Raw genomic sequence first — 26,284 nt, forward strand, 5'->3', positions numbered from 1 at the left:
GGGGCGCGGGGTCCGGACCCCCCGGGCCGGGCACCCCCAGGCCCCGCTGGCCGGGGCAGGGGGTACGGGGCTGCTGCTGCTGCCGGGCCCGCCAGGCCAGCCCGCCCCCGCGGCTTTTTCCGGTGGGTTGTTTATTTTCTTAATCTATTCCCCCTCTCGTGATTTGCTTCTTTTTATTTTTTAATTTTTGATTTAATTGTAATTTTTATTTCTTTTTTTTTTTAAGTTGTGTTATTTCTATTGTTATTATTTCTATTTCTATTTCTATTTCTATTTCTATTTCTATTTCTATTTCTATTTCTATTTCTATTTCTATTTCTATTTCTATTTCTATTTCTATTCCTATTCCTATTCCTATTCCTATTCCTATTTTTATCTTTTTTATTATTTGTTATTTTTATCTTTTTTATTATTTGTTATTTTTATCCTTTTTATTTTTATTTCTATCTTTTCTTTTTATTCTTTTTATTCTTTTTATTCTTTTTATTGTAACTTCATTATTATTGTTATTGATATTTTTACTGTATATTTATTATTTTTATTATTTTTATTTCTTTAATTATTTTTGTTTCTATTGTATGTTTGTTATTTTATTGTTATTCTCACTGTTACCCCCTCCGTTACCGTGACCGTTGCTGTGGGTGTTACTCTGGCTGGCACCGGCACTACCCGGTGTCCCGTCCCGCCCCCCCCGGCCCCCCTTCGCCCCCCGCCCTTTGGCTTCGTGCCGCGGTTCGCCCCCCCCGCCCCCCCCCCGCCCCCCCGCTCCCCGCCGCCGCCGCCAGGGGGCGCCCCCGCGCCGCTCCCGCTCCTCGCCGCGCGCGGCCTCGCTTGCCCGGCGGGTGCGCGCTGACGTCAGCGCGCGCCGACGTCACGGCCGGGCCGCCCCCGGTGCCGAGCGCGGCTCCCGCAGTCCCCGCCGCAGCGCCGGCGCCGGAGCCTCCGCCGCGCGATCGCGCCCCGCGCCCCCCGCCCCGCCCCGCGCCCCCGCCCCCGCCCCGCCGCGCCCCGGCCCGGCCCGCCCCGCCGCAGGATGTCGGTACCGGAGCCCGCCGGCGGCGAGGAGGCGAAGCAGGCCAAGGAGGCGGAGGACGCCGAGAAGTACTCCTTCATGGCCACCGTCACCAAGGCGCCCAAGAAGGTACCGGCACCGGCACCGGGGGGCGCAGCCCGGGGGGGGCCGGCGGCAGGCTCCGGGGGCCCGCTCCCGGCACGGGCACCGGGGGCGGGGGCTGCGGGGGGGCCTCGGGGCCGTGCCGCCGGGGGCCCGGTCCCGGCCGCGGGGCGCTCAGCGCCGCCCGGCTCCGCGCGGCCGTGGCCCGAGGTCCCCGCGGGGCCGCGGGCTGGAAGCGGAGCGGGCGCGGGGGCCGCGAAGGCGCCCGGTGCCCGGAGCCGCCCCGTCCCGTCCCGTCCCGTCCCCGGGGCGCGGCCCTGCAGCGGGCTCGTGGCAGCCGCCGGCCCGCGGAGGGGCCGCTGTGGGTCGGCTGCCCCGGAGGCACCGCCGCCTGCCCGGGCCGGGGCCGGGGCCGGGGCCGGCCGCTGGGGGCTGTCCCCGTGCCCGGCCCTCGCTGTGCGGGCTGCGGACAGAGCCCGGGGGCAGGAGCGGGGGAACGCGGAGCTGGGACCTGCCTCCTCCGGGGGAGGCCCGGCGCAGCTCCAGCGCAGGGGCTGCTTTCTCCTTCGCGTTGCTCTTCTCTTCCACCGAGCCGGGAAGTTACCGGCCCGCGGCTGTGGCCGGCTGAGCTGGGAGGAAGAGCAAAGTGTGGATCCTGAGGCGTCCTGCGGGGCCAGAATACACGTAGGAAAAAGAAATGCCCCGTGCGCCTAGGGGGGGAGCGTCCCAGCACCCCGAGAGGCAAGGCTTGCTTGTTCCTGGGGGGTGGGGGTATTTTTATTTCCTTGACTTGCTGCTGCACGCGCAGGCTCCTTGCACAGTGCGAAGAGCAGCCGTCCGGCTGCGGCTGCTGCGGCCTCTCCCAGCTGGGTGCCGATATTAAAGGCAGCACGAGGCACTGCAGGCCGATAACATCAGCAGCCAGCGAGGTCTCGGGGAGCGTGCGATGCAGCTGAGGTCAAGGAACAGAGTGCTTCGGGCCGCTGTTCTCCTTGCCTGGCTAGCTCCTGCAAATAGAGCTCGGTAATGGTGGAGGCGTTGGCAGGAGGATGAAAGGCCGGGACGGGAGAATTGCCCTCCTGAGATAAGACACTGACTGCCTCCAGCTCAAGGCATTTTCAGATGCCTTCGGAGCAGGATGGCAATTAAACCATTAAAATGCCTTCCAGTTTTAATGCAAGTCGAAGCTGCTTATTGCAGTTCTCAGTGCGGCCTGCGAAGAAGAGGGCTGAGAGATGATTTACCTGCATCGAGGTGGGGGATGTCGTGCTTGGCCTCCAGGTTTTTGGGCTCCTTGAGCCTGGGGCTGCAGCTCGCGTCAGATGCTCGGAGGTGGGGAGGGCGGCACTGTGGCCAAGCCGAGCGCAGGCTCGGTCTCCTCTGCGTGTCCCGCTGCTGAAGGGGTTTTCAGAGAGGGGCCTTGGCTTGTGCTGGTGTTTGGGCAGTGCCAGCGTGCAGCGGGAGGGCTGGTGTGAGCCTGCCCACGTTGCCGTCCCCAGCTCGAGGCCCCTCTCGGGCTGAGGGGAGGATCTGGGGCGCAGCTGGAGGCACGTCGGCCCCGGGGATGCTGTGAGGTCTGGGTCTCCCTTGCCGTTGGTAACGCTGCCCCAGGCACCGGCGTGAGCCCGAGCAGCGCAGCACACCCAGGGGATTGCTGACGTATTTTTTCCCCTCTGGTCATTGACTTGTTTAAGGTGAAAAAGTGAAACAGCAGGAGGTAAGAGATTAAAAGATTAAATATGATCAACTCTGGATTTAAGTTGGAGCCGCAGCAGTAGAGGTGAGCAGAGCTGTAGCCTTTACGCAGAAATGCGGCTGGTTTTCCTCCAAGATCTGGGGTTGCCTGGCTCCGCTGAAACTCCTTTTTCGCGACTGTTTATGGGAAATTGGTCTGTCAGCAAAATCACACCAGCTTTGGTCAGAGCGAGGCGGTTCCTTGGTGGGGAGTGGTTTAAAGGCAGAGGTGAGTGGTGTTGAGCCTTGTACTTTCTCCAACGTGTGCCTTGATGTTGCAGGGGGATTTGGGGGATGCTGAGGCTTGTGTCTTGCCCAGGTTAAGTGGAAACGGGCACGGGGATGAAGGAGAGCTGGAGGGCAGGGTGTGCTCTTCCAGAGCTCTGTGTGCGCCTGGGCACCTGCTCTTCTCCGCCCCGGGGACCCGCAGGTGCCCTTGGCAGCGGTTTCTTTCCCAGCCGCCATCAGCCGGTCGCGGAGCCTTAAGCTCCTGGCCGTGCTGCGCCGTGGGTGCCCTTGAGGCTGGGGGATGCGGCGCTGTCCTTGGGGCCTGGTGGCAGAGCAGGGGCTGGCTCTGAAAGCCCTGGCCCTGTTTGTGTCTGCACCTGATCCGTGCCGTGTCCTTGGCGCGTGGGCCCTTCGCGTGCCTCCCTCCTGTGCAAGTGCGGCCCACTCCTTCACAGCCGGGTGCTGGCGGTCGGACGGACGGACGGACAGACAGAGAGACAGACAGACGCTCCCCCTCTCTGCGGGCAGATCTGCTTATTCACGCAGCTGGAGCGTGAAATGGGCTGCGGCCTCGGATTTGCCCTCGGGGAGGTGAGAGCCGCCGGGCAGCCCTGCGCCCCGAGGAGCCGGCGAGCCCGTTGCCGGCCCGCTGGGGTCGGTGCGGTGTCCCCGCGGGGGCTGCGCGGCAGGGGATGCTAACGCACAGCGCCGCAGCTTTGCAGAGGTGCTGAGCCGGAGCCACGCGGGGGTGGCAGGCGGTGGGAGCAGGGGACGGAGCTGCGAGTGCCTGCGGTCCCCTGGCAGGGCCGGCCGCCATCCCCCGAGCACCGTCTCCGCTGGGGCTTTTTGAGGTCGCCCCCCCCGGAGCTGCTCTCCCGCTGTTGAGCTCCGTCCGACCTTGCTGCGGTCTGTTTCTTTCTGTGCGGCCCCTTCCCGGGGCTGGGTTTTCTGCCCCGTTTCTCTCGGTCCTGACTTGTCTCTGGTCCCTGCTGTCCTGCCGGGGCCAGGTGCTGAGAAATTCACCTTCCCCCTCGGTGTGCTGGGGGGACAGGGCTGCCCTTGTGTGTAGTGACACGGCTCCTGGAGTCACTCGTTTTTCTCTTTAATTTTGTCCCTTAGACTGACTGCTTATAAATCCTTGTCTGCCTTTGTGAGCTTGTCCACGGCTCTGGCCACCACCTCCTCTGCTGGCTGGTTAACCAGACGTGGTGTGCTCGCCTGTGTTTGCTTCCTTGCCCAAACCGTCTGCTCGTTTGGTTTCTCACCACCTTCTCCCAGCGGATTTTCCTTCCCACCCTGAGCTGCCCAGGCTGGGGTGCTGCTGGAGGGCTGCAGCTCTGCAGAGACCAGTGCGGTGGGTCTGGCCTTTCTCGGGGTGTAGGGAAGCAGCGGGCACGCTGTTAGGGGCCTTGGGGCTGATCTGGCTGGGCCCCTGGTGAGTGCAAGCCACACGGGTGTTAGGAACTGAGATGATTTACTTGGCGGTTGCTTGGGGCTGGGAGCAGGCAGGTCACTGGTGGTGCTTCATTAAATGACAGAATCTTTAATTATTTCTGGTAGGAGTTTCTCTTTGGGTCCTTTTCGTCACTCCGACTTTTTGGAGAGTCTCAGCGATGTATGTAAGGGAGGCCCCTGCTTGTGACCCAGCACTTCTGCGGGGTCAGAAAGTGCTTAATTAATTAACGTTGAACTGAAGAGCAGGAAGAGAGGAGGCTTTCTGGGCTCTGACACGAACAGTCTTCAAAGCGATGTTGCGGGGTGAAGCACCTGAAGCGTCTCAGAACAGACGGGTCTTGCCTGTCTGTCCTCCCCCTCCTGCCACACGTGAGGTGGGTTGGGGCTGGAGGTGCAGAAGGAGGTGCGTGTCCCTTCCCAGCGACATCTGAAAGCGGCTCCTGTCCCCTGACGGCGCGGGCTGCGAGTGTGCGGGCGTCGGGGCCGTGTGCCTGAATGGCACTGGGTCTCCCAGCCCCGCCGGGAGCCTCCTTCCCTTCCCTCTGGACCCTGGGAAGCCTGCTGGCGGCAGGAGGGTGCTGTTTGCCTTTGGCCTCTGCCCAAACGCAGTTGCCTTGCGGAAGGACTTGCCTACGCTGGTACTTTCTTTGGGACCCCGTCCGTTTTCACTGCGCGGCTCCCAGCCCCTGCAGATGCCGGGGCCTGCTCTCCTGCTCCCGGCTGGGCCTGGGGTCTCGCTCTGGAAAGCAGCTCCCTGAGGCGGGCCTGGAGGTGCCCCTTGCAGATAAGCAGCCGGCTCAGCGCAGGGCTGTGAGCCGAGGACCTGCCCACGTTGTTCCTCCCGGGAGCCAGCGCGTCGCTTGTCCCAGGTGTTTGAGCAGTGCTTAGTCAAAGAGATTTGCTCGTATCTGGCCGGGCCTTTTATCACCGGGAGTTTCCTGCGGGCAGCGCCGCTGTTTGCGGAGGGCTTTGCTGCGCTTCCTGCTCAGCCCTCGGGCCGGGGCCGCTGATCTGGGAGCTCCGACCTGCGTCCACCCGGCGGTCGCGGTGACGTCGGAGGCGGCCGGCCCTGAGCCCCTGCCGCTGCCATGGAGCGCGGGCCGCAGAGGACCTCGCGCCGGTGCTGCAGCAGCACGCGGCCTGCCCTCCCCGACGAGCGCGGGGACGGCCGCGTGGTTCCGATGGGGCTGCCGGGGGGGCTCGGGGAGCGGCAGGGAGCCCCCCCGTCGGGGCGGGAGGTGGGAGCTGGAGCCGTTCGCGCCCTTGGGAGGCCGCCCCGGTTGCCCTGCCGCGTTGGGCTGCTTGAGCTGTGCATTTTAATTATGCTCGGGGATCAATATGGTGGCCTTGGTAACGAGCTTATTGCTGCTGCAGAATCTGTTTACTTCAGGCTGGTGACAGCCAAAGAACTCTGGTGGCCGAGGACACGATGTTCCCGTGCGTCAAACAGGGCGCGCTGTAATCCGGGTGAGGCTCCCCGGCCCTCGGCTGCTCCTGGGGCCCGCCGGCAGGGCCCGCGGGTGCTGCTCGGCTTCGCGGGCCGGGCTTTGGGCGGCCGCTGGTTTACGAGCAGGGTGCGGGCGCGGGGAACGGCTCCTTCAGCCTCTGCGGGGGGGGGAAGGCAGGCGGCCTGGAAAGGAGGCTCCTCGGGGCTTGGCCTCGCTGAAGCTTCGCGTTTTGGTTCCCGCCTTCCCGATGGCCTGCGGTGTGAGGTTCAGCCCACGCCTGCTGTCTTCTCTCTTCTCCTTCACCTCCCTGCAGGGAGCCCCGAATATTACACAGTTTCGCACCATGGGGAGAGGCTTGTGTGCAACCTGGGCCGCTTCTGGGGTGAGAACACCTGGCTTGGAGCTGTCTGCCGCCTGCAGGCAGCGCGGCCTGTCTCCATACGGTTCAGTTTCTTCTCCAAACGCTCTCTGCTCTTGCTGTCCCCTCAAGGAGAGCTAGTTCACTTCTCAGCCCTCCTGCAGCCTTTACCTTAACTGAATGAATCCTGTTTGCAGGAGGCGCTCGGCTCTGCCCTGGCACGGTGGGTCGGTGCCCAGGAGGGTGACGTGCGTCCGTGCTGGCGCTGAGCCCTGAGCAGCAAACCGCCTGCGCTGAAGCCTGGCGTTCCTCCCCTGCCTTGCAGCCCCTCCGACCAGGACTTCTCTAAGGCTGAAGGCGTCCGTATGAGTGGGAGGCAGCCCTACGTGATGCACTCATGGAAATACCATTGCGAGGGGCTGGTGGGCAGTTGGCCAGGGCAGGGAACACGAGGAAATGGAAGAGCTTGTTCTTACGTTTCCGTCTGCGGGGCTGTATTTCCCGACTCGCCGGGATGCGCTGCAAATGGGCCGCTTCTGTTCTGATGCTGACTCTGCCAGGCGTTCTTCCCTAGAGCCAAGGCATAGGGATGGAACACCTTTTAAGTGTGGCTGCAGTCAAGGTGGGGTGGTGTTTGCCATATTAACCTCTTGAAAGAGCAAAAAAGGTCTTGAAATACTGGGACTCTGCAGGCCGGTTCTGGGGAAGAAACGGGGGCAGATGGGACACTCACGGTGCGGGGAGCGGGGGGTGAGCAGGCTGGTTCGCTCCCCAGGCACACGTGATGATGCCTTAGGGTTAGGGAGAGGGTTGGGGTTTTCTTGTGTTTGGCTCCCGGCTGTGGCTAACCCTCGCTGTGGCCTGTGCAGTGGGGCTGGGCAAGCCCTCTGAGAGCGCTTCCTTGTGTTCCCGTGGTCTTGGCCAGCCGTGATTGTAGATGAGTTTTGTTTAAGTCAAAAATCAGAGTTAATTACAGTTAATTCCCCGTTACACAAACAAGTTGCTGTGGCCTTCAAGCTCTGAAGTGGCCGGACACCCACGTGGGGCTGTTAGTCCTCCGTCTGCCTGCCAGCCCCTGTGAATGACTTCGCCCAGCAAGGTGACTCCAGTTAATACCAGTTACCTCAGTGCCCGTACCTGCGGCTTGCCACACGTGCGCAGCTGGGGAGTTGCTGCAGATGTGCTGCCGGGCGGTGAGGCTGTGGTGTCTTCACACCCATCACAGCCAGCTCCGAGCAAGAAGCCCGTTGAAGGCTTCTCCCAGGCTGTGCTTTCCCTGTTTCCAAGCCTTATCCGTCCTCTGCATCCCGTGCTGTCTCTGCTGGGGGTGTGTGTGAGCTGACTAGCTGACCCAGCAAGCAGAGCAGGCTGGTTTTCGCGCTGCGGGAGGCGATGCTTGCCTGCCCGGGTAGCCACAGCCCCGCGCTGGTTTCCTAGGGTTAACCTCTGACACACCACGGGCGTTCACTGCCCTTAAAGATCGCGGGTGTCGGCCCCGTGCAGCTCCTGCTCCACGGAGATATCCCTCTGCGTTACGGCGGGGGCGATCCTTTGCCTTGATTCCTGGAGTCCAAGGACCAGGCGCCTTATCTGCTGGGGGAGAGCGCTCGGCTCCTGCCGGAGGGACCGCACCTTTGACCTCGAGGCGTTTATAAGGCAGCAATTACTCCCAGTTACTCTTTAACAGTTGGACACTTAAAATCACATTTACTTTATTTAATCCCGTGTTCTGTTTATTTTTCCCTTAACTAGCAGTCACAGTGATTCAAGCGATGGCTGAAATCTTGTGGCGGTTTCCAGCCTATTAACCTTTGGAACGGGCCCGTTTTGTTCCCGGTGTTTCTTTTCTACCGAGCATTGGGTCTCGTGTGAAAGTTCTTAATTTTCCTCTTGTACTCATGGAAACTTTTTTTTTCCCAGTGCTTTACCCAGCCAGCCCTCGTCTGCCGGTGAAGGATGGAGGCTGGTATTAGGGCTTGGCTGGTTTGCTTTGCCAGGACCTCAGTGCTCTTTATTTCCTTGTCGGGAACGGTGTGAAGGTTTCCAGACAGAGGTCTGGCTGCGGTTCCTGCTCACGGAGTTGGCTCTGCCTCGCCGGTGGAAAAACCAGCCCCGTGAGCCCTCCTGGAGCCAAAGGCACGGGTCGGAGCGGCACTGACCGTGGCGATGATCCCACCTGGGTCTGCAAAGTCGAGCGGCACCCTTGGGTGGCGAATCTGCCCGGCAGCTCTTTGTGTCAGCGCACCGAAGCACTTTGAGATGTCCTCTAAGGTTTGGGCTGCGGAGCTGTCACGTCCCCGAGGAGTTGCAGGTGAAGTCCTCCGGCTGCGGAGGCCGTGCCTGGAGCTGAAGCGGGTCCTGCTCGTGCACACGATGCCTGTAGCCCGTGCCGTGCCCCTGCTTGCTGTCCCTTGGTGCTCTGCCAGGTGTGGGGAGGTTCGGAAGACGCCAGCGTTGATGCAGGGCTGTTCCCTCCCGTGTGTGTGTGTGGGCAGCAGGCGGTGATGGCTGAAGCCCTGGGCATTGCTAACGCACCCCCTGCCTGGGTCTGCCCTGCCTCCTGCTCTGCCTGGGTGCCTCTTGCTGCCGAACGGATTCGAGCCGGCGGTCTGGTTGTGCCGTGAGCTTGGCCACTGCCTCCTGCGAACTCGTGCTGTCCCTCGTCTGCTGGCCTTGCGCTGGCTCGCTTGGCCAGAGCCGGGAGGAGATGAAGTGGGCTGCTAGCACGGGTCGTGGAGCCAGACGTACCTCTGAAGCCCTTCTGAAAGCCTCCGCTTGCTGGAGGTTTGGGGCAAGGGGTGGCGGGAGGGCGAGGTGGAAGCTGCTTGCTGTGGCTCGCTGGCCCTGACGTCCCCATCCGAGTGCCTGGTTTTTCCTCTTCCCTTCAGTCCCTGCAGGATGCTGCAGGCTAGAAATGCCCTCTGGGGCTGGGTAACCCTCACAGGGCAGGAACCTGCAAACACCCGTAGCTGCCTTAACGCTTTCTACCCCAAAACCACGTGTGTCCCGTTGGGTCCTGAGCAGGGTCCGTGTCCCCCGCGTGCTGGGGGCTGCGGCCAGCCCACGGTGGGTCCGTGCCCCTCGTCTAGACGCTGCCGTCCTTTGGGAGGCCGCGGGAACGGGGCTGGGCTAACCCAGCCTGCAAGTAGGGCAGAGTGGGTCTGAGGACAGCGGCAGCGCCGCCTGCTCAGGGCCGCTGCCAGCGATTGTGGCAGGAGGCTGCGGGTCGCCTCGGGGAGGGCTGTTTGCTCCCCGTTAGGACATTGTGGCCCTCTCCAGACCCCGTGGTTGCAGGAGCGGTGCCCAGAAGAGTGCTGTCCCCTCTCCGGGGAGGTGGCCCAGGCAAACCTGCTGCTCTGCTCTTCTTATTGACCTAGAAAAGAAGAAAAGCCTCATGCTGTTTTTTTTTTTCCCTCCTCTCCCTGTTGGCTGCTGTGTGGCTGAAGAGACCTCAGCCCCTGGGGTGCTTTTTCCCTTCCTTCCTGCTGCATTGACTGAACGTGCTGACTTGCTTCTGAAAATAAGTGAATTTAAACAATTGCTGTTTAGAAATGTCCAAGCTCGCCAGCACGGCAGGACTCGGCTCTGCATGAGAAAACAGTCGCGGCTTCCCTGGGGGAAACCGTGCTGGGGGAACGGGCTTTCTGCAGACAACGAACCCCCAGCAGTAGCCTGGGTGTTTGAAGCTTCCCATCTCCAAGCCTGCAGAACTCAAAGAGCTGCTGATAAAGTCTGTGTGCCTTAGCAGCAGCTGAGCGTAAGTGGTTTTAGGTGGGTTGCTGCTTCTTCCTCACCTTGTCTGGAGCTCGGAGCCTGTTCTTGTCCCCGCTGCGTTACTGCAGGGCAGAAGTGGCTGCAAGGGCACCTTCCCGTCCCAGTGCGGCTGTACCATCGCTCACCTTGTCCCTAAGGAGAGGAAAAAAAGGGGTAAACCCGGTGGCTTCCTTCCCCGGGGTATGGTGGGAGCCTGGCGCCGCTCCCCGGCACGTGTCTGTTCCCCGTGGAGCCTGTGCCTGGGAGAACCGGGTCAGCGCCTGGCCTGGAGCTGGCTGATGCCTTTTCAAACCCACCTTCTCTTTCCACAGCCCAAGGCTGTGCAAGGCGCGACTGGGGATGCGTGGCACCGTGCTTCCTCTCTGGAGCCGTTCTGGGCACGGAAAGAGTTTTAAATTAAAAGTGGGGTCATCTTCTGTGATATGGACGTGCCTGGATCGTCTGTGCCCATGGTAAATCCATCCAGATTTACAGACTCCTCTGTGGCTCAAAGGCAGGAGGCACTTCTCGTATTCAGTAGGCACCAAAAGCTGCTCTTGCCTGGCAGGTGGGGGAGAGCGTGGGATAAACCGCCGAGGATGGCAGCGGTCAGGAGGTGCCGGTTCACTCTGACGTTAGCTGCCCAGATCCTTGAATCCGTCAGCCCTTCCCGTGCTGTAACAATTAGCTGTGGCTGCGTGTGCTGGGGGCACTTGTGCTGCTGGCTTCAGGAGTACCTGGCCGATGGTCTCTGCACGGGTGCCTTACGACAGCGGGACAAGCCGGTTGGTGAGGCCGACTTCCAGCTTTGCCGTGGTTTCGGGAAGCACTGGGCAGTGCAGCCAAGCCAGGAGGCTGGCGTTTGCCTCGGGGTGCCTGGCACCTCTCCGGGCCTCCCTTGGGGTGCAGTCCTGCACCGCTGAGGGGGTGCTCCCTCCCCACCTGCCGCGCCGAGCCGGAGGGGTCCCTGCCCCTGAAAACAGGCGGCCGCCGTTGGGGGTCGTCGGTCGGCGTGGGAATGGGTATGGACGTGCCGGGTTTCGCAAGGGGAGAAAACGTACTTCAGCCTCGGCGGGGGTGGCTGAGAGCCGGCGGCGTTCAGCACTGCTGGGCTGAAATTTGGCCAGCTGGTGTCGGATCCTACAGGGCTTCTCCCCAAAACCCTGCTGTACCAAGCGTGGGGCTTGGTGCCCACCGGGACCCCGTTCCCATCGGCTGCTGCCCAGCCCGAGTGGGGAAGTGATGCCGGCCTGCCCCGGAAAACACACGGGCTCTGTTCTGGGGCGTCCTGTGCAGAGAAATCGGTGCCATGTTGTTTTGTCTCCTTGGTCATGAATTGCTGGGCCGAACAATATTTTCCTTGCTCTCAACCATTGTGCTCCACCCGGCTGGAAAAGCCGCTTCCAGCGGCACGGAGGCTGCGACGCGGTTTGTGAGCCTGCCCCCGCAGCCGGGCGCGGAGCCCCTCGCCCCTGCTGCCCCCCTGCCCCTGCCAGCCCAGCGTCGTGCAGCTGCCCCCGCAGCCGTTCGTTCGAACTCCTGCGACATCCACGGGATTAGGAGATTTTCTCCTTTGCTTTAATGCAGCTGGAGAGCCTGGCACGTGGAAGGTGGCGCGCTGCACCTGACCGCAGCGCCCGCCGCCCCCCCTCGTCTGCCTCTCGGCAGGTTGCCGAGGCTGCGTTAATTTGCTGGGCTCGGAGGGGGTCTGGTGTGCAAATTGGGCCTTAGATTTGGGAGCTGCTTGCGATGTTTGGTGATAATTTTAGACAGGGCAGATTTTGTTAAGCTGCAGAGTTGAGATGAGCCCCGGTAAAGCCACGGCGGGGATTACTGTGGTTAATTCAGCGCTTGGCTTCCTTAGCAGTGATTTTTATTCTTCCCTGGATTCTGACTCCGGTTCCAGAACTGCACGCTTCCCCTAAAGCGGGGCTGTGCCCCGGAGCTGGCTCGGCGCCCGCGGCCGCTCCCTGAGGAGGGACCAGAGCCTGAAGGGGCCGGCGGCACGCGGCGGCAGGGAGATCTCACCTGTCGTGGCGGCGCAGGCACAGCGCTTTCACATCCATCCCCGCCCTCCTTCCCGTCATGGCCCCAGTGCGCTTTCCTCCAAGAAGCCATCCAGGCCCCACGGCTGCTGTGCCCCGGCCGCCGTAAGCAGGGACAGATGTGTGCCTGTGGCCTGGGCTGCAGCGGCGACGCCTGGGTTCTCTGTTGGTTTTCTCTTCCTCCTTTTTCTCTTCTTTACCTCCTAGGTTCACACCTTTCCTGGAAATGTTTCTCTGAAATGGAGAAAATTCCTCAGCTAACACTTTCAGCTGTTCTAATGCCAGCAGCTGTTTTATGGGGCGTGTTTACACCCTCTGGTTTGATGAGCTGCCAGAGGAAGGGTTGGGAAGGACAGGGTGGAAATCTTGCTATGCCGATGTTGCTGTTTTCCCCCTGGAAATGCCCACCAGCAATTTGCCGATGCAGAGTTGTCGCGGGCCTTTCTCCGGCTCTCCGGTGGAAGGTTGACCCGAGCGACAGACGTTGGGACAGCCAGCGACGCCATTCCTTGCCTGGGGACCTGCACACCGGCTCCAGCCCCGAGGGCGCTGCTGCTACCTGCCCGACGCCGCTTGCTGGAAGCGTTCCCGAACCTCTTCTTTCCTGGCACCCTGCAGTGTTGGGATGCCCTCGGGTTCCTCCCTCTGCGCTGAGCAGCCTAAAAGGATTGCAAAACCAAACCTGCAAATTCCATTTAGCATTCTTTTTCCTTCCACTAATGCAAATTCATGCAATTTGTGTCTGAATCACGCGGCGTCTGCTGGGAAGGCAGCTCTGGGCAGCAGATGCCAGGCTGTTACGTACCCAGTGCAGAGGAGCTGCCTGAAAACCTTTCAGCAGCAGCACCCACAGAAACGCCTGGGACGCTTGTCTGGGAGCGCTGATGGACCCGGCCTGCGGAAAGGGTGTCTTCAGGCTGTCCCCGGAGGAGATGCTGGGTTTGTGTCCTTCACCCGCGTGTCCTCCTGCTAGCTTGGACTGTGCAGTGGGCTTCGCGTCCCTGCTTCCCCTCCTGAGCAGAATACCAGTGCTGCTTCTGGCTCCTCAGCTGGCTTTCTCCAGGAGCTGTCTCCATTTTACAGCCCAAATAGCCGTAACAGCGCAGCGGCCGCCCCGTCTCAGGCTCTGCAGATTCTTCCTTTCTGGGACAGATGGTCTTAACTAAATGGCTTCATTCTTCTCCCCATGAAGACTGTTTGCCGCATCAAAGCTTTTGGGGAGCTTTGGGGTTATTGTGACATGGAAAACCCCTCCTCGAGGCCGCTGTGGCTTGTCTCTTTCCATCATCTTGATCTCTTCAGGACTCCTCTCGAGGTCTCCTGGGTCCGTAGGGATGCTTTGTTAATCCCACTCCCTGTGATGATGTTTCATCCCTGTTAAGTGGCAAAATTAAATCCTTCAGCAACACGATCAGAGGGAAGAGACCACGCTGGGGGTCTTGGTCAGCAGGGTGGGGGTCTCCTGCCTGGCAGCGTGCCGGGGAGGGGGCATCAGGCTCTATTCCTAATTCCCTTTAATCTCCGCTGTCTTTCTCTTGCAGAAGCAGCAATAGGGCTTTTGCTGCCTGATCGCACGGCGTGTCAGCAGCAGCAGAGCAGTTTGGGGCTGTCTCTCCCCTGCTTTGATGAGCCTGCTGTAGGTGCTGGAGCCTCGCGTTGCCTCTGGCTGAGCTAGGAGGGAAGGGTGGCTGATTTAGGACTTCTTTTACAATGGAAACATCTGTAACACAGAGGAGATTGAAAGTCAATGCAATGTCAACTGCTTTTTGTTGAAATGTTCTCTCGTTGAGTTTTCCCCCTGCTTTTAGTATTGCTTTTGGAAGGATGTGCCGTGTTTTTAACCTGCGGGATGCCCTGCTCCTGGGAAGGAGCCCGGAAGCACCAGGGATCTACGTTTCTGCTGGGACCACCCCAGCTTTCTTGCTGCTGCAGCATTTTCGGGCAGGATCAGGTGGACCTGGCTGGGGCAGGGGCTGCTGGAGCCCGGGCTCCTCTGAGCTGCGCGGGGACCTCTGCCTGCCCAGCGCGTGTCCGGAGGGTTGCACGGTACTCGTGTTGTGTGGGCAGTCAGACCTTTCCTGGAGGAGCGTTGTGAGCCAGAGCAGGGCTGAAGGGGACGTTTCCAGGCCTGCTGGGTGCTTTTTGTTTTGTTCTTTTCCATTAACCTCAGGTGTTAGGTGTCAAATTGGCTTTAACCTTCTGGTGGCAGAGATGACTGGGCTGAGGAGGTTCAATTTTGGGCATCTGTTCACAGCCACAGATCTGTTCCTCGATCCGTTTGGTACTGCTCATTTCTGTGTCTGGAGCAGTCGGGGTGGACTGAAGGGAGCCCTGGGCCCGTGTAGCCTGGCTGATGGCCTGCCCCGAGGAGCACCTGCTGACTTAGCGCTTCTCTTCCTTTGCACGTCGCAGCAAATCCAGTTTGCAGATGACATGCAGGAGTTCACCAAGTTCCCGACCAAGACTGGCCGCCGGTCCCTGTCCCGCTCCATCTCGCAGTCCTCCACAGACAGCTACAGCTCTGGTAGGTTCTGGGCTCCTCGTGCCTGCGCGGCTGTCCCCCAGCTCCGGCGTCGGGGCCACATGCTGCTCGTACCAGGTGTCGGGGTGCTCCGTGCTGCTGGGTGGTACTCAGACGTGGAGGGGATAATTCCCAGGCTTTCTGAAGTCCAGACATTGATTTTTTTTTTTTTTTCCTTCCTTTTCTCTTGGTCTTTCTCTGGCAAAAGTTTTTTTTTTTTTTTTTTCTTTTTTTCCCCTACGTGCTGAGCGCTGGGTTTTGTAGCAATCCAGCCTGGTGCTGAGCTGTCCCTCTGGCAGTGCCCCGTGCTCTGAGCAGGTCTCACAGTACGGTGAGACTGGGCACACGCAGCGTGAGGAAGTCTCTTAGTGAGCTCCAGAAGATGTTGGGGAAGGTGTTATACTATTTGATTGCCTCTTCTCTGGCTATGTGGGCTTCATCCATGTTCCACAAAGTTGGGTTTTAACTTACCTGCCTTTGAGAGGTTTGTGTTTGGGTAAACCAGCCTTATTCACTCATAGTTAAACTTCAGTGCATCACTTGGCTCTGGGTTGTTTTAGAGAATGAGAGTGCAAAATCCCTTATGGGCATTGGCTTTCCTTGTGAAATTCGTAGTTTGAGCCATGAGTGTGCTTGTGCATGAAAGCCGGGAAGCGAAATGGAACAGAAACCTGCCCAAAGGGTGGGTTGGACAGAGGTCCCCCGACGGCCAGGACCTGGGGTGACACGCGCTCCTCTGTTGGCTTTAGCTGCCTCCTACACAGACAGCTCTGATGATGAGGTGTCCCCCCGTGAGAAGCAGCAAACCAACTCCAAAGGCAGCAGCAATTTCTGTGTGAAGAACATCAAGCAGGCAGAGTTTGGACGCCGGGAGATCGAGATTGCCGAGCAGGGTAAGGGAGCGTGGGATGCGAGGGGTTTGTGGGGCTTGTGGCCGGGTCCTGTGCACACCGGGGGCAGGAACCGAGCCGAGGTGATTCCCAAAATTCTCATTATGGCCTTGGATAGCTTGACTGCACTGTCCCACCCGCCCCCCAGTCAGCAGATGATGCGGAGAAGAGCTAGACACAGTAGCAAACATTAACAATGTGTTGCGTCCATCTTCTAATGACAGCAAGGGCTCTTGTAGGTTTTGATGTCCTGGTGGCTTTGGATGGGAAACCTCAGTGGGCAAGGATCTTTGCAACGCCTTTGGAGACGCTAAAACTGACTGCCCCAACCCCCTCCCGTGGGGCTTGCGGGAAGCCGAGTTACCATTTCCAGCAGGGCTGATTGGGTAACTCTGCGTTCAGGCTCCTTTTAGACACACGCTACAAAGCCAGAGAAGGGGAAGACAACACAGGCACATTTAGGGCAGCTCTTTTGAGATGTGGCAGCACCATTTATGTCTTCTTTATGTCCTTCTCCTCAGTGTAGTTCTGCTGCGAGGCTGGTGGCTCCTTAGCTGGGGCACATTGGTTACCTGCCATGGGCAGCGCCTGCCCTGCACCCTCTGTTACGTGGCTGGGGGGATGCTGTGTCCTGAACGGCTCTGTCAGATGATGGATGATGCTTATGTCTTGTCCCAGTTTGGACAGAGCCCCCAGACCAGGGATGGGGAGTTTTCTCACTGGCTGTATGAAAACTACAGCAAGAACTGTGGGGCTGGATGTGTCCTGTGAGACCCCTGAGAGGGGAGCAGGTCTGGCAGAGAGGGAGTCCTCTGGAGTTACGCCATCATTAAAACCCCACTTTTCCTTTTGCAGACATGTCTGCTCTGATTTCACTCAGGAAGCGAGCTCAAGGGGAGAAGCCTTTGGCTGGAGCTAAAATTGTAGGCTGTACACACATTACAGCACAGACTGCGGTGAGTGGCTGCTTGTTTGGGGCATCTGGGGTGGGAGAGACCAGCTTTTCCCTGGAGAGGAAAGTCTCTGAAGTCTCCTAGCCTTGGGGAATTGGTGGAGGCACCTTCACTTTTCTGGTAACCTCTCAGAGAGGTTCTGCTGCCTGCGTTTTCCCAGGGCAATGTTTGCTGAAGCCGGTCCGTGGTCAGTTCGGGGCTGCCCGTAGCACAAGGCTGGGCTCGGGCTGTGCTGGTGCTGTGGCTCACCCCGCTGTCCCGCAGGTGCTGATCGAGACGCTGTGTGCGCTGGGAGCGCAGTGCCGCTGGTCTGCCTGCAACATCTACTCCACCCAGAACGAGGTGGCGGCCGCCTTGGCAGAAGCAGGTGAGTACAGCTGAGCCTGGGTGAGCGCAGTCCCTTCCGGTCCCTCTCCTGGCTCCGTAGCCTTGTTCTAGGAAAGGGTTGGACCAGATATCTTTTAGGGAGGGATAAGCAGGTCTGCTCTTGGTGTGGACTGGGATTTGATCCCTGCGTGGCCCTCCTGTCTGTGGCTTTCCCAAGCTGGCCAAGCAGAAGAGAGCTCTGCCAAACTCAGCGGGTGCCAAGGATACTCCTCTTTCTCCTTCTAGGTGTTGCTGTGTTTGCCTGGAAAGGGGAGTCAGAGGATGACTTCTGGTGGTGCATTGACCGCTGTGTTAACGTAGAAGGCTGGCAGGCCAACATGGTAATGAGCCTTCTTCCAGCCCTTCCTCTGTGGAGCGGTCACTGGGGGCTCCTCACCCTTCCCTTCCTGGGGCTGTTCCTAGGAGCGTGCTGGGGCTGCCTGGTCACCTGCTGGTGCTGCAAAGGCCTCTGAGACCCTGCTAAAGCGGGCATCCTGCAGAACGGCAGCTGGAGCTGGGCTGGGGGCCAAGTGAGGGTTATGGGAGGTGTGGAGGCAGTGTCCAGAGTTGTTTAGCCCAATGGCACAGGAGCGTCTCCTGCCACAGCTGCCAGTGAGTTGAGAAATCACAGGACCTCTTTCCCCCAAAGGGCAGCCCCATGGGAGCTGCCCCAACTGCTGCTGTCTTGACACAGATCCCATCTGCAGGGGTCTTTGAGGGAGACCTTTCCCTTGCTGAGAGCCAGTGATGCCTCTCGCTGCCTTGGCTTGGGGTCTGTGATGACTAGTCATGCGAGAGCACATGGCACAGGGCCGTGACAGCTCCTGTAGCCTTTCCTCTCGGCTGTTTGCTTTTGGAGCATGAATGTTGTCTTCCTTCTAATCTCAGACTGTTTAGTTAGTGCTGTCTGTGGTCATGTTTCCAGGCTGCAGAACAATAGCAGGGGCAGAAAATCCTGCTAGGGTTCATCAGCTCCACACAGTGGGTAAGAAATGCTCCCTTCCAGAGGAGACCCTGAATCACTGGCATCTAGGAGAACCCGGTAGTCCTGGTCCCCAGTCTTCGGCCCAAATAGCCTTCCATCAGTGCCTGGAGATGCTTTCCATCTCTATCCCCATCCTGTCCCCTGCGAGAGCTGTTCCCAGTGGAAAGACTGACTGCCCCATGCTCTTCCTTGCCTGTTCTGTAGATTCTGGATGACGGTGGGGACCTGACCCATTGGGTTTATAAGAAGTACCCCAACATATTCAAGAAGATTCGAGGGATTGTGGAGGAGAGTGTGACTGGTGTGCACAGGTAGGAGGTTTGGGAAGGCTGATCTGAAGATCTCTTATCCAGGTGCTGCTCTCTGCTCTGACCTGGCTCTGTCCTCTTCCAGGCTGTACCAGCTCTCCAAGGCCGGCAAGCTCTGTGTCCCAGCCATGAACGTGAATGACTCTGTCACCAAACAGAAATTTGACAACCTGTATTGCTGCCGGGAATCCATCCTGGATGGGTGAGTCCATCTCTTCTGCCCATCCCCACTTCAGCTCCTAATGGTGGATTTGGCTCTGGTTGCCCTCGAGTGGAGATTGTGCTCTTCGCTGCTTCGCCCTCGCTGTGTGTTTGCAGGATCTGGTGTTGGGGCCCCTTGCTGTCAGCGGTGTGCGCCTGACTAATCCCAACACAGGTCTCTCTCTGTCCCCCAGCCTGAAGAGGACCACAGATGTGATGTTTGGAGGAAAGCAAGTGGTGGTTTGTGGCTATGGGGAGGTGAGTTTCGTAAGCTTTGAGTCAGCCTCCTGCCCAGCCGTCCTTCCCCCAAGCTGTCTCCTGCTCCTTCCCTGCTCAAAGGCCACTCACCTTTGCTTGATACAGGAGATCAGATCGGGCGAGCCGTTACGGGGGAAATCTTGCTAGAGCCTACTGGGAGGCTGGAGAACAAGCGTCAGATTTCCCAGCTTGCCTGTAGATTAGCTGGGCTGTAAATACGATGGCTGCTGGGAACGCTGGCCTGAATTATAACTACCCATGGGTGCACCCATCTGCTGTCCCTGGACCACGTTCAGCATCCAGCCTGGCTGTCGCTCTGCCTGTGGCAGAGGAGGTGGAGGGGCAGGCTGCATCTTGCTGGTCGATAATGTTCTGGCAGGGGGGAATCGTACCGCAAACTTGTAAATGATTCTGCCCTGGAAGAGCACGGAGCTGGGAGCTGACACCTTCCCTCCATCTGTGTGCTGTCTGTGTGGGTGTTTATCTTCCTGCGCTGCGAAAGGCCTGGCAGTAGCTGCAAATGCTCTTCCCGTCAGGAACATGCTGACTAATTTATTTAGACACCAGTGGAACCCAGCTCTGCTTGACCAAGAGGTTGCGCTGGCTCTTGCCCAGGCCCTCTAGGGTGCTGTGTGCTTCTCTAGCTGTGTGTTGTGCTGGGAGTTGTCATCTCTGGGGCCTGTCCCGAGTTTTACTGGATTTCTGCACATCAAGGGAGCCCTTCCGCCCTCAGTGGTTTTCCCTTTGGGTGTGGGTTGGAGTCCCAGTTTGTCCTTCCTGGCTATTTTCAGTAATTGAGTTTGGAGCTGGGTGATGAGTGGGGGCGCCTCTGGAGACGTTCCTTACCCAGCAGCACTGAGCTGGCCCAAAAACAGGGCTGAGCATGGGCATGTGGAGACTAGCCAGGTGTTCGTGCGGGTAAGTGGCATGGCGAACAGGGCTTTGCTGGGATGTCCTGTGTAATTCTGTAGTGGAGAGAGAAGGCTAGAGTTGGAGATGCTGTACGAGGAGCTCTGCTCTCCCACACGCTGATGTGGGAAGCGTGGGAAGGATTTGTCCCCCCCGTCAGTGCAGAACAGCTCTGAATGTCAAAGAAGCCCCTTGGTTTAGGGGAGCTGCAGGAAGTACACGCTAATCCATGCCGTGCTGGCTGGGAGCGTGGTGCTTTTGGAAGCTCCTGGTGGCTGTGCTGGGGGGCAGGTGGCCACGAGCAGGGAGCTGGGCACAGGGTACCCAGCAAGTGGGGCTTCTGCCTTGCTGAGCTGCTCCTGGCGTCAGGCAGATGGGCAGCTGTAGTGCTGCCCGACCTGGGATGTGCTCGGGCTGTTTTGGGGAAGGGATTTCAGCGCTCGGTGTGTCCTGCGTTTGGCTTCACACTGGTGCTTTGCCTCTGCAGGTCGGCAAGGGGTGCTGTGCTGCTCTGAAAGCCCTGGGAGCGATAGTCTACGTGACGGAGATCGACCCCATCTGTGCTCTCCAAGCCTGGTGAGATGTTAAATGCTGCTTGCGAGCATCTCTTCCTCTGCTCTCTGGCCTCCTTTAAACTCTGACAGAAGCTAAACAGAGCCAGGAGAATCTGTGGCTGATCTCAGAGCGTGTACATCTTTTTGGGGTGTGATGGGGAAGTACAGGGGCAGTTTCAGGACTGGTTCAGTGGTGGGATATCAGCTGCTAGGCACCTGCCTAGCTGGCTTGGGAAGACTGCTTGAGGGTTCCTGCAGGGCTGACCGAGTGTTTCATACATCCTCCAGCTCTTACAGCATTTGTGAGAGCAGGTTTGATGCCGGATCCTTTGCACAGCCCTTCCACTTGCATCTGGCATCTCTGGGGGTGTGGAAAGGTAGCCTGGCTGCTGTCGGGAGCGATTCGGAGCTGCTCCAGCAATGTCTGGACACCTAACTGGGCAACCTGCTGTAGGGAACCTGCTTTGGCAGGGGGGTTGGACCTGATGATCTCTTGAGGTCCCTTCCAACCCCTACAATTCTGTGCGTGATAGCACTGAGACCCCTCCTGGCCTAAGGCAGAGAGGGACCAGGCTTTTCCTCCTATCGCGGTTCCTGTCTCTCTTTTTTGCCAGCATGGATGGGTTTCGCGTGGTGAAGCTGAGTGAAGTAATCCGTCAGGTCGACGTCGTCATCACCTGCACAGGTAGGGATGGAGAAGGTCCTGGGTGAGCCTTGAAGCAGGCTGAGAAGGAGCAGTCGTTCCCAAGCAGGTGTCTCAAGGGCTCTGGGGCTGTTGGGGGTGGAGGACAGTTTGTTGCCACGTGTTGCTGATCCTACACCAGCGATAGCTACTCTGTGGGGAGAGCTTTTTCTCTTAACCCCCGGTTTGCTGTTTGATCGTGGCCTTCCCCAGCCCCTGGGATGAGGAACGTCAGAGTTCGAAGGTATTTGGGGCTCTCCCAGCACCTGGAGAATTCATAGGACCAAAGACCAGCATTCGGCATGTGTTTTTCTGTGGCCAGGAGGGTGCACAGGAGCACCAGGAGGGTGCTCGTCCTGGTTGAGGTCCACTTGATGTTGTCCCAAGCTGGGCTTCTCAGACCCAAGTGCAGGGAAGGAGAAATTTGAGGGTTTATATTGCCATTGCCTTGGGTTCATCTGTGCCCTGCCGCAGGAAACAAGAATGTTGTGACCAGAGAACACCTGGATCGGATGAAAAACAGCTGCATTGTGTGCAACATGGGCCACTCCAACACGGAAATCGATGTGGTGAGTGTGCCTGCTGGCTGCGTCTGCCCTGTGGTCCTCCCACGGTGACTCCAGCCTCTTCCTCCTGCCCCTGCAGACCAGCCTCCGGACCCCCGAGCTGACCTGGGAGCGGGTCCGCTCCCAAGTGGACCACGTCATCTGGCCGGACGGGAAGCGGGTGGTGCTGCTGGCTGAGGTGCGCTGCGAGCTGTGCCGCCACGTTGCTTTGGGCGTCTGCCTGGAAATCACTGCGGGTCGGAGTTTGAAACAGATTTAAGCAGATGGAAAGGTGCTGGGACCCTCAGAACCTAGGAGGAGGTTCAGAGCACAGGAAAGGGTTACTTGATTTTTATTTTTTGCTTGAGGCAAGGGAGGTCTTGCGTACCACATGCAGCCATAGAGTATCTGGTTCATTCTTCTGAGCCAGGAGCCATTTCTGTCAGCCAAACGCCGTCTGCATCTGGCTTTGACAGGGTTTCCCACGCAGCAAACTGGCTGGGTGTCTCCTCTTGCCTCTCAAGCTCTATTGGCACTAGGAGGGGCTCCCTGTTTTTAGGGACTGCAAAATCTCCGTGCACCAAAGCTGAGGGGTAGGGTGGAAACTAAGAGTCTGGACAGCCTGGTCACGTGCATGACCCTTGAATCACTGTCCTCTGGTTGTCCCCTGGCCCAGGGAGGGGGTAGAGGTGAGTCCTATCTCAGTTGATTCAATTTGCCTTGGAGGCAAGTTCAGCTCTCGGCACCCTTCTCCTGCTGTCTCCTAGGGCCGTCTTCTCAACCTGAGCTGCTCCACGGTTCCCACCTTTGTGCTCTCCATCACGGCCACCACTCAGGTCTGTACGCTGGGGGCTGAGGGGTGCGAGCGGTGGCGGGTGCCCTGAGGGTCTTGTAGGAGCCTCGGGGTGGGGGCGGTTTGGAAGAAGCTGGGAACCCGCAGCGCTTGGGATCGCACTGGCGCCACAGATGTGGTAGCCACCACCTCTTGGCTGCAGCGTGGTTAATGATGGCGTGAACTTACTGCTTGGGTTACAGCTGGGAGATAACTTTTAAATGAGTCAGGCTTTGTTCTGGCAAAGTTCCTGCTGTGCCATAAGCAACTGGAGAGCTCCCTGAGCACAGGTTTAAGCTTACTTCTAAGCAAGGCTTTGTTTTGTCTTTGGACTTCTGCTTTCTGTATGACAACAACAAAAACACGTAACTGGAGTGAGTTTTGGAGATCTGGGAGTCGGTGGTTAAAATGCTCTTGAGCATCATCACCGCCTCAGCTGGGCGGACACGGCTTGTGTCCTGCACTGTTTGCCCTGACTCCACCTTTCCAAAGAAAACGATGATTGAATTTGGCTCCGCTCTGCGATCTGTGCTCAGCGCTGGCCGCATGAGCAGCGTGGTGCCGCGGGCAGCTGAGGCCAGCGCAGCCTTCAGTCTGCAAGTGGTGGGAGGAAATCGCGGGGCTGCAAAGGCGGGGGGGGACCAACGTCTGGGCAAAAATCACCGCTGTGATCGAGGGGATCGTGCTAATTGTGGGGAGTCTTCTTTTCCTCACACTTGTTTGTGGTGGGGACAGGGGCTGTGATTTGGACCTCGTTCTCAGCTGCATGAACTGGCCCTCGGGAAGACGCAGTTTTATTTCTGTCAAAGGAGAGGCTGTGGTTTTTGGAGCAGTGCCTCCAGCTTAAAATGAGCAATCCCTTTATTTCCATGCGATGTGGCAGCCTTACGGTTTAAGGGAATTATAGCTGCTCCCCTTTCCTTCATCCCTGTGTTCTGGTTTTTCCTTGGGCGTTAAGGGCTGTGCTGCAAACAGGCTGGGTGGCATCTCATCTCTGACCTCTCTGGTCCTCCCCTGGTGGTGGTAGGATCCTGGAACCTGGACAGGGATGCTCCCTTGGGTAGAAGTACCTCCTTCGGGGCGTTTTGGAAATGGTCACCCCCCCTCTCAGGCTTCCAAACCCTGATCTCCACTGCTGGGAGCTTTGTGCTGGTTGCAGGTGTTCAGTGCTGCCTGGCTGGTGGCTGTCCCTGACTGTCCCCGGTCTGTCCCCTGTGATCTCTGCAGGCTCTGGCTCTGATTGAGCTTTACAATGCTCCCGAGGGCCGCTACAAGCAGGACGTGTACCTGCTGCCAAAGAAGATGGGTGAGTGAAGAAACTGCTTGCTGTGTCCAGAGCCGCTTTATGCACTGACTTGTCCCCTGACTGATGGGGGGCAGCGGTTTTGGATGTAAGGAGAACTTCAGGTCTGGGTGGAACAAATCCTCCAGCGAGAGGATGAGTTCAGGGAAGCAGCAGCAATCAGCAACCTTGAAACACCTGCACCTTGTTCCCTGTATTTTCTTTAATGTTCTGTGGTGTGCCAGGTGTCCCTCATCCTGCAGGCTTCCTGCTCGGAGGCTTTCATGTGCCGTTTGGTGCACATCCTGCCCTGCTCGGCACCAGGGCTTGGGCTCAGCTCTGCCACTGGGTTGCCTAATGGTGAATTTGCGTTGCTAAACGGCAAGGACAGCCTAGCTAGACCACTGTGTGTACTCCCCTGCCCTGCTGCGGTGTGATGAGTCCGCTTCCCTCTCCTGCTTCCCAGACGAGTACGTTGCCAGCTTGCACCTGCCTTCGTTTGATGCCCACCTGACGGAACTGACGGATGATCAGGCGAAATACCTGGGACTCAACAAAAACGGGCCTTTCAAACCCAACTACTACAGGTCAGTGCTGGCTGGGTGTTGCTGGGGACATCACCTTCCACTGGGAGCTCTGTGACCCCTTTGCGGATGGGAGCTGTGTCCTCAGGTGCTCGTGGCCTCACTGTCACCTCCCTTCTCTTCTAGATACTGATGGACCATACCTATGAAGGACCAGACCACACAAGGCAACATTAGAGAGATTATTTTTAAAAATCATTTTATTTTGGCCTTTTCTTTGTTGGTTTAAAAAAAAAAACCTGTTTTTACATTTATCAGTGTGATTTTAAGGTCACCTATTTTTTTTTTTTCCACCTGAGTTTCACCCTTTTATGTGATCACATCTCTGTCTGATCTTGGCAGACAACCTGGGATTTGCTTCCTGCTTTGATGTGGCTGAAGCCACTGGTGGCTCCCAGCCCTGGTTCCCTTTCCTGGTATGCGAAGGGCAATTAATTCCTGCAGTGGTGTTTTTTTGACCTTTCCAGCCCATGTTAGTCTCGTCCAGGATATCTGCAGATATGGAGATGCTGTTCTACCTTATCTTACGTTTTCTTTCTTTGTGTGGATTATCTGCAACTTCTAAATTGCCTTAAAGAGCCCAGTTTTAGCTGCTAGATCTATGCTCCTAGCTCTGCTTGGGAGCAGAGTGGCACCTGCTGGCCACCTCGTGAATAGGTGACTGTCCCCACCCGGCCAGGGTCCCTGTGCGGAGGTGGCCGCTGGCCTGGGTTTGGCTGGCTGGGTAAGGGGAGTTCACTGTTCCAGGGTGCTAATCTGAATTTGGACGGGGGTCACTCACCCAGCATTATCCTCATCTCTTCTAGTGTTTTTTTTTGTTCTTTTTAGCCAAACTGCACCTTAATTGAGTTTAAAACTTTTTTTTTCCTTTCTCCTTTTTGATTCTTAAAAAGATGTTTTAAAGAGGGGAAAAGCACGGGGGATGCGTCTGGCTGCAGAGTTTGGGCACTTGCTGCATCAGAGCGGCCCCATCTCCCAGCAAGCGCTGGGGGTGGTTTTTAAGGGTGTCTGGGTTTTTCTGGGGGGCATTTCACTTTTGTTTCAAGATGGAGGCAGAGATGAACCTTCCCCCTGTCCCAGCCTGGGCTCTCTGCACCCTGGACCCCTGCACAAAGCCCTGGGCTCCCCTTTGCAGCCCCATCCCTCGAGCTGGGCTTTCTCAGCTGCCTCCCCTGCTCTCTCATAGTGTTTCAGCTGCTCTCATTGCCTCGTTCTTTCCTTCCCCATCCCTGCTGGTGACAAGTATTTCTCTTTTCCATCTCTTACAGCTAGCCCCAGGACAGGGAAAAGTCCTTGCAACCCAGTGAGGTTTTTCTTAGCTTTTTTTCCTTCCCCAATGCCTCTTTCTTCACCTGGTAAAGGCCAGAGCACAGCGGGAAGGACCCTAGCCCTGGGTTCACTTGTTCCCCTGCTGCCTGTGCAGCCTGCACTGCCCGGTACGCAGATAGCTGCTGTGGTACCCACGAGAGGGCTGCTCTGGCCGCCCCCTCCCCAGGGACAGGGGATGCTGTTTTAGTGCTGGGTCATGGGCGCTGCTCATGGCGGAGGGTGTAATGCTCCTTTCCTCTTGGTGGGGACTGGAGGGTGATGTAAGCATGGATGGTGTGGCTTTTTTCACCCTCCTGTCCCCACCTTCTCCTTTGATTATCCCTCTGCTGGGCCGCACTTGCCCGGCAGGTATGTGTGGAGCCCTCTGCTGTCCCTCGGACTTCACAGGGGACTTGGGGTTGGGTCTCTGGGGGCCTGGGCTGGGCCCCCCGCCCTGGGAGCACAGCGTCCCCCCCTGTGCCATCCCTCGAGCCCGGGCGTCGGGGCTCCAGCTCTGTATAAGCCATGTTGTGCGGGGCAGCCGGGGCGGCGGTGGCAGCGTCGGGCTGGGAGGGAGAGGTTTATTTTGTATATGAATGATTTTTAATGAATGCAATATTAATCCTTGCAGATGAGCAATAAATCATTAAAGTCTAATTAAACTATTAGGAAAAAGAAAGCACTCCTCCTGTGGGCCCTTTGTTTGAAGAGCACTCGACTGCACCCCCTTGGGGTCCCTGGGGGTTGCATCTGAGCCCCGTGTTTGGCAGGAGCTCTGCCCGGCACCAGCTCTGGGCCGTGCTTTGGCCCTGCCCAGCCCCTGGGAGCTCCTCCAGGGCCCCGCGTTTGGGGTCTGAGCCTCCCTGACCCCTCCGCGGGGGGCTTTGAGCTTCTCCAAGCTCCTCTTGGCCCTCTGAGGGGCTGAGAGTTCCCTGGGGCCCCTCTATTGGCAGCTCGTCCCGCTCTAATTG

At 58.3% G+C, this 26,284-nt stretch overlaps 1 protein-coding gene across 3 annotated transcripts; it reads left to right on the forward strand.

Annotated features, from left to right (window-relative positions):
- Positions 1-901: 901 nt before the first annotated feature.
- On the forward strand, positions 902-25,992 carry AHCYL1 (adenosylhomocysteinase like 1). 3 transcript variants are annotated; one of them, XM_083813041.1, is made up of 17 exons: positions 902-1,141; positions 14,548-14,659; positions 15,406-15,549; positions 16,402-16,502; positions 16,764-16,866; positions 17,112-17,206; positions 18,055-18,161; positions 18,244-18,360; positions 18,554-18,617; positions 20,014-20,102; positions 20,695-20,765; positions 21,237-21,331; positions 21,408-21,506; positions 22,075-22,143; positions 23,367-23,445; positions 23,888-24,008; positions 24,132-25,992. In XM_083813041.1, exons 1-17 carry the CDS (start codon positions 1,034-1,036, stop codon positions 24,136-24,138), a joined length of 1,581 nt encoding a protein of 526 aa, XP_083669167.1. In that variant the 5' UTR covers positions 902-1,033; the 3' UTR covers positions 24,139-25,992. The 3 variants fall into 3 exon arrangements, with proteins under 3 accessions (XP_083669167.1, XP_083669168.1, XP_083669169.1); XM_083813042.1 differs by lacking the exon at positions 902-1,141 and adding an exon at positions 2,636-2,831; XM_083813043.1 differs by lacking the exon at positions 902-1,141 and adding an exon at positions 2,886-3,077.
- The last annotated feature ends 292 nt before the right edge of the window (positions 25,993-26,284 follow it).

Source organism: Anser anser (assembly GCF_964211835.1).
Source record: "Anser anser genome assembly, chromosome: 27".
In the NCBI taxonomy this organism is placed as follows: domain Eukaryota; kingdom Metazoa; phylum Chordata; class Aves; order Anseriformes; family Anatidae; genus Anser; species Anser anser.

Bases quoted from the DNA above. Each gene is read 5' to 3' on its own strand.
- AHCYL1 (XM_083813041.1), top strand. From the start codon at position 1,034: ATGTCGGTACCGGAGCCCGCCGGCGGCGAGGAGGCGAAGCAGGCCAAG. The intron at 17,207-18,054 runs GTAATGAGCCTT...CCTGTTCTGTAG, and splicing joins AAGGCTGGCAGGCCAACATG to ATTCTGGATGACGGTGGGGA. The intron at 22,144-23,366 runs GTCTGTACGCTG...TGATCTCTGCAG, and splicing joins CCATCACGGCCACCACTCAG to GCTCTGGCTCTGATTGAGCT.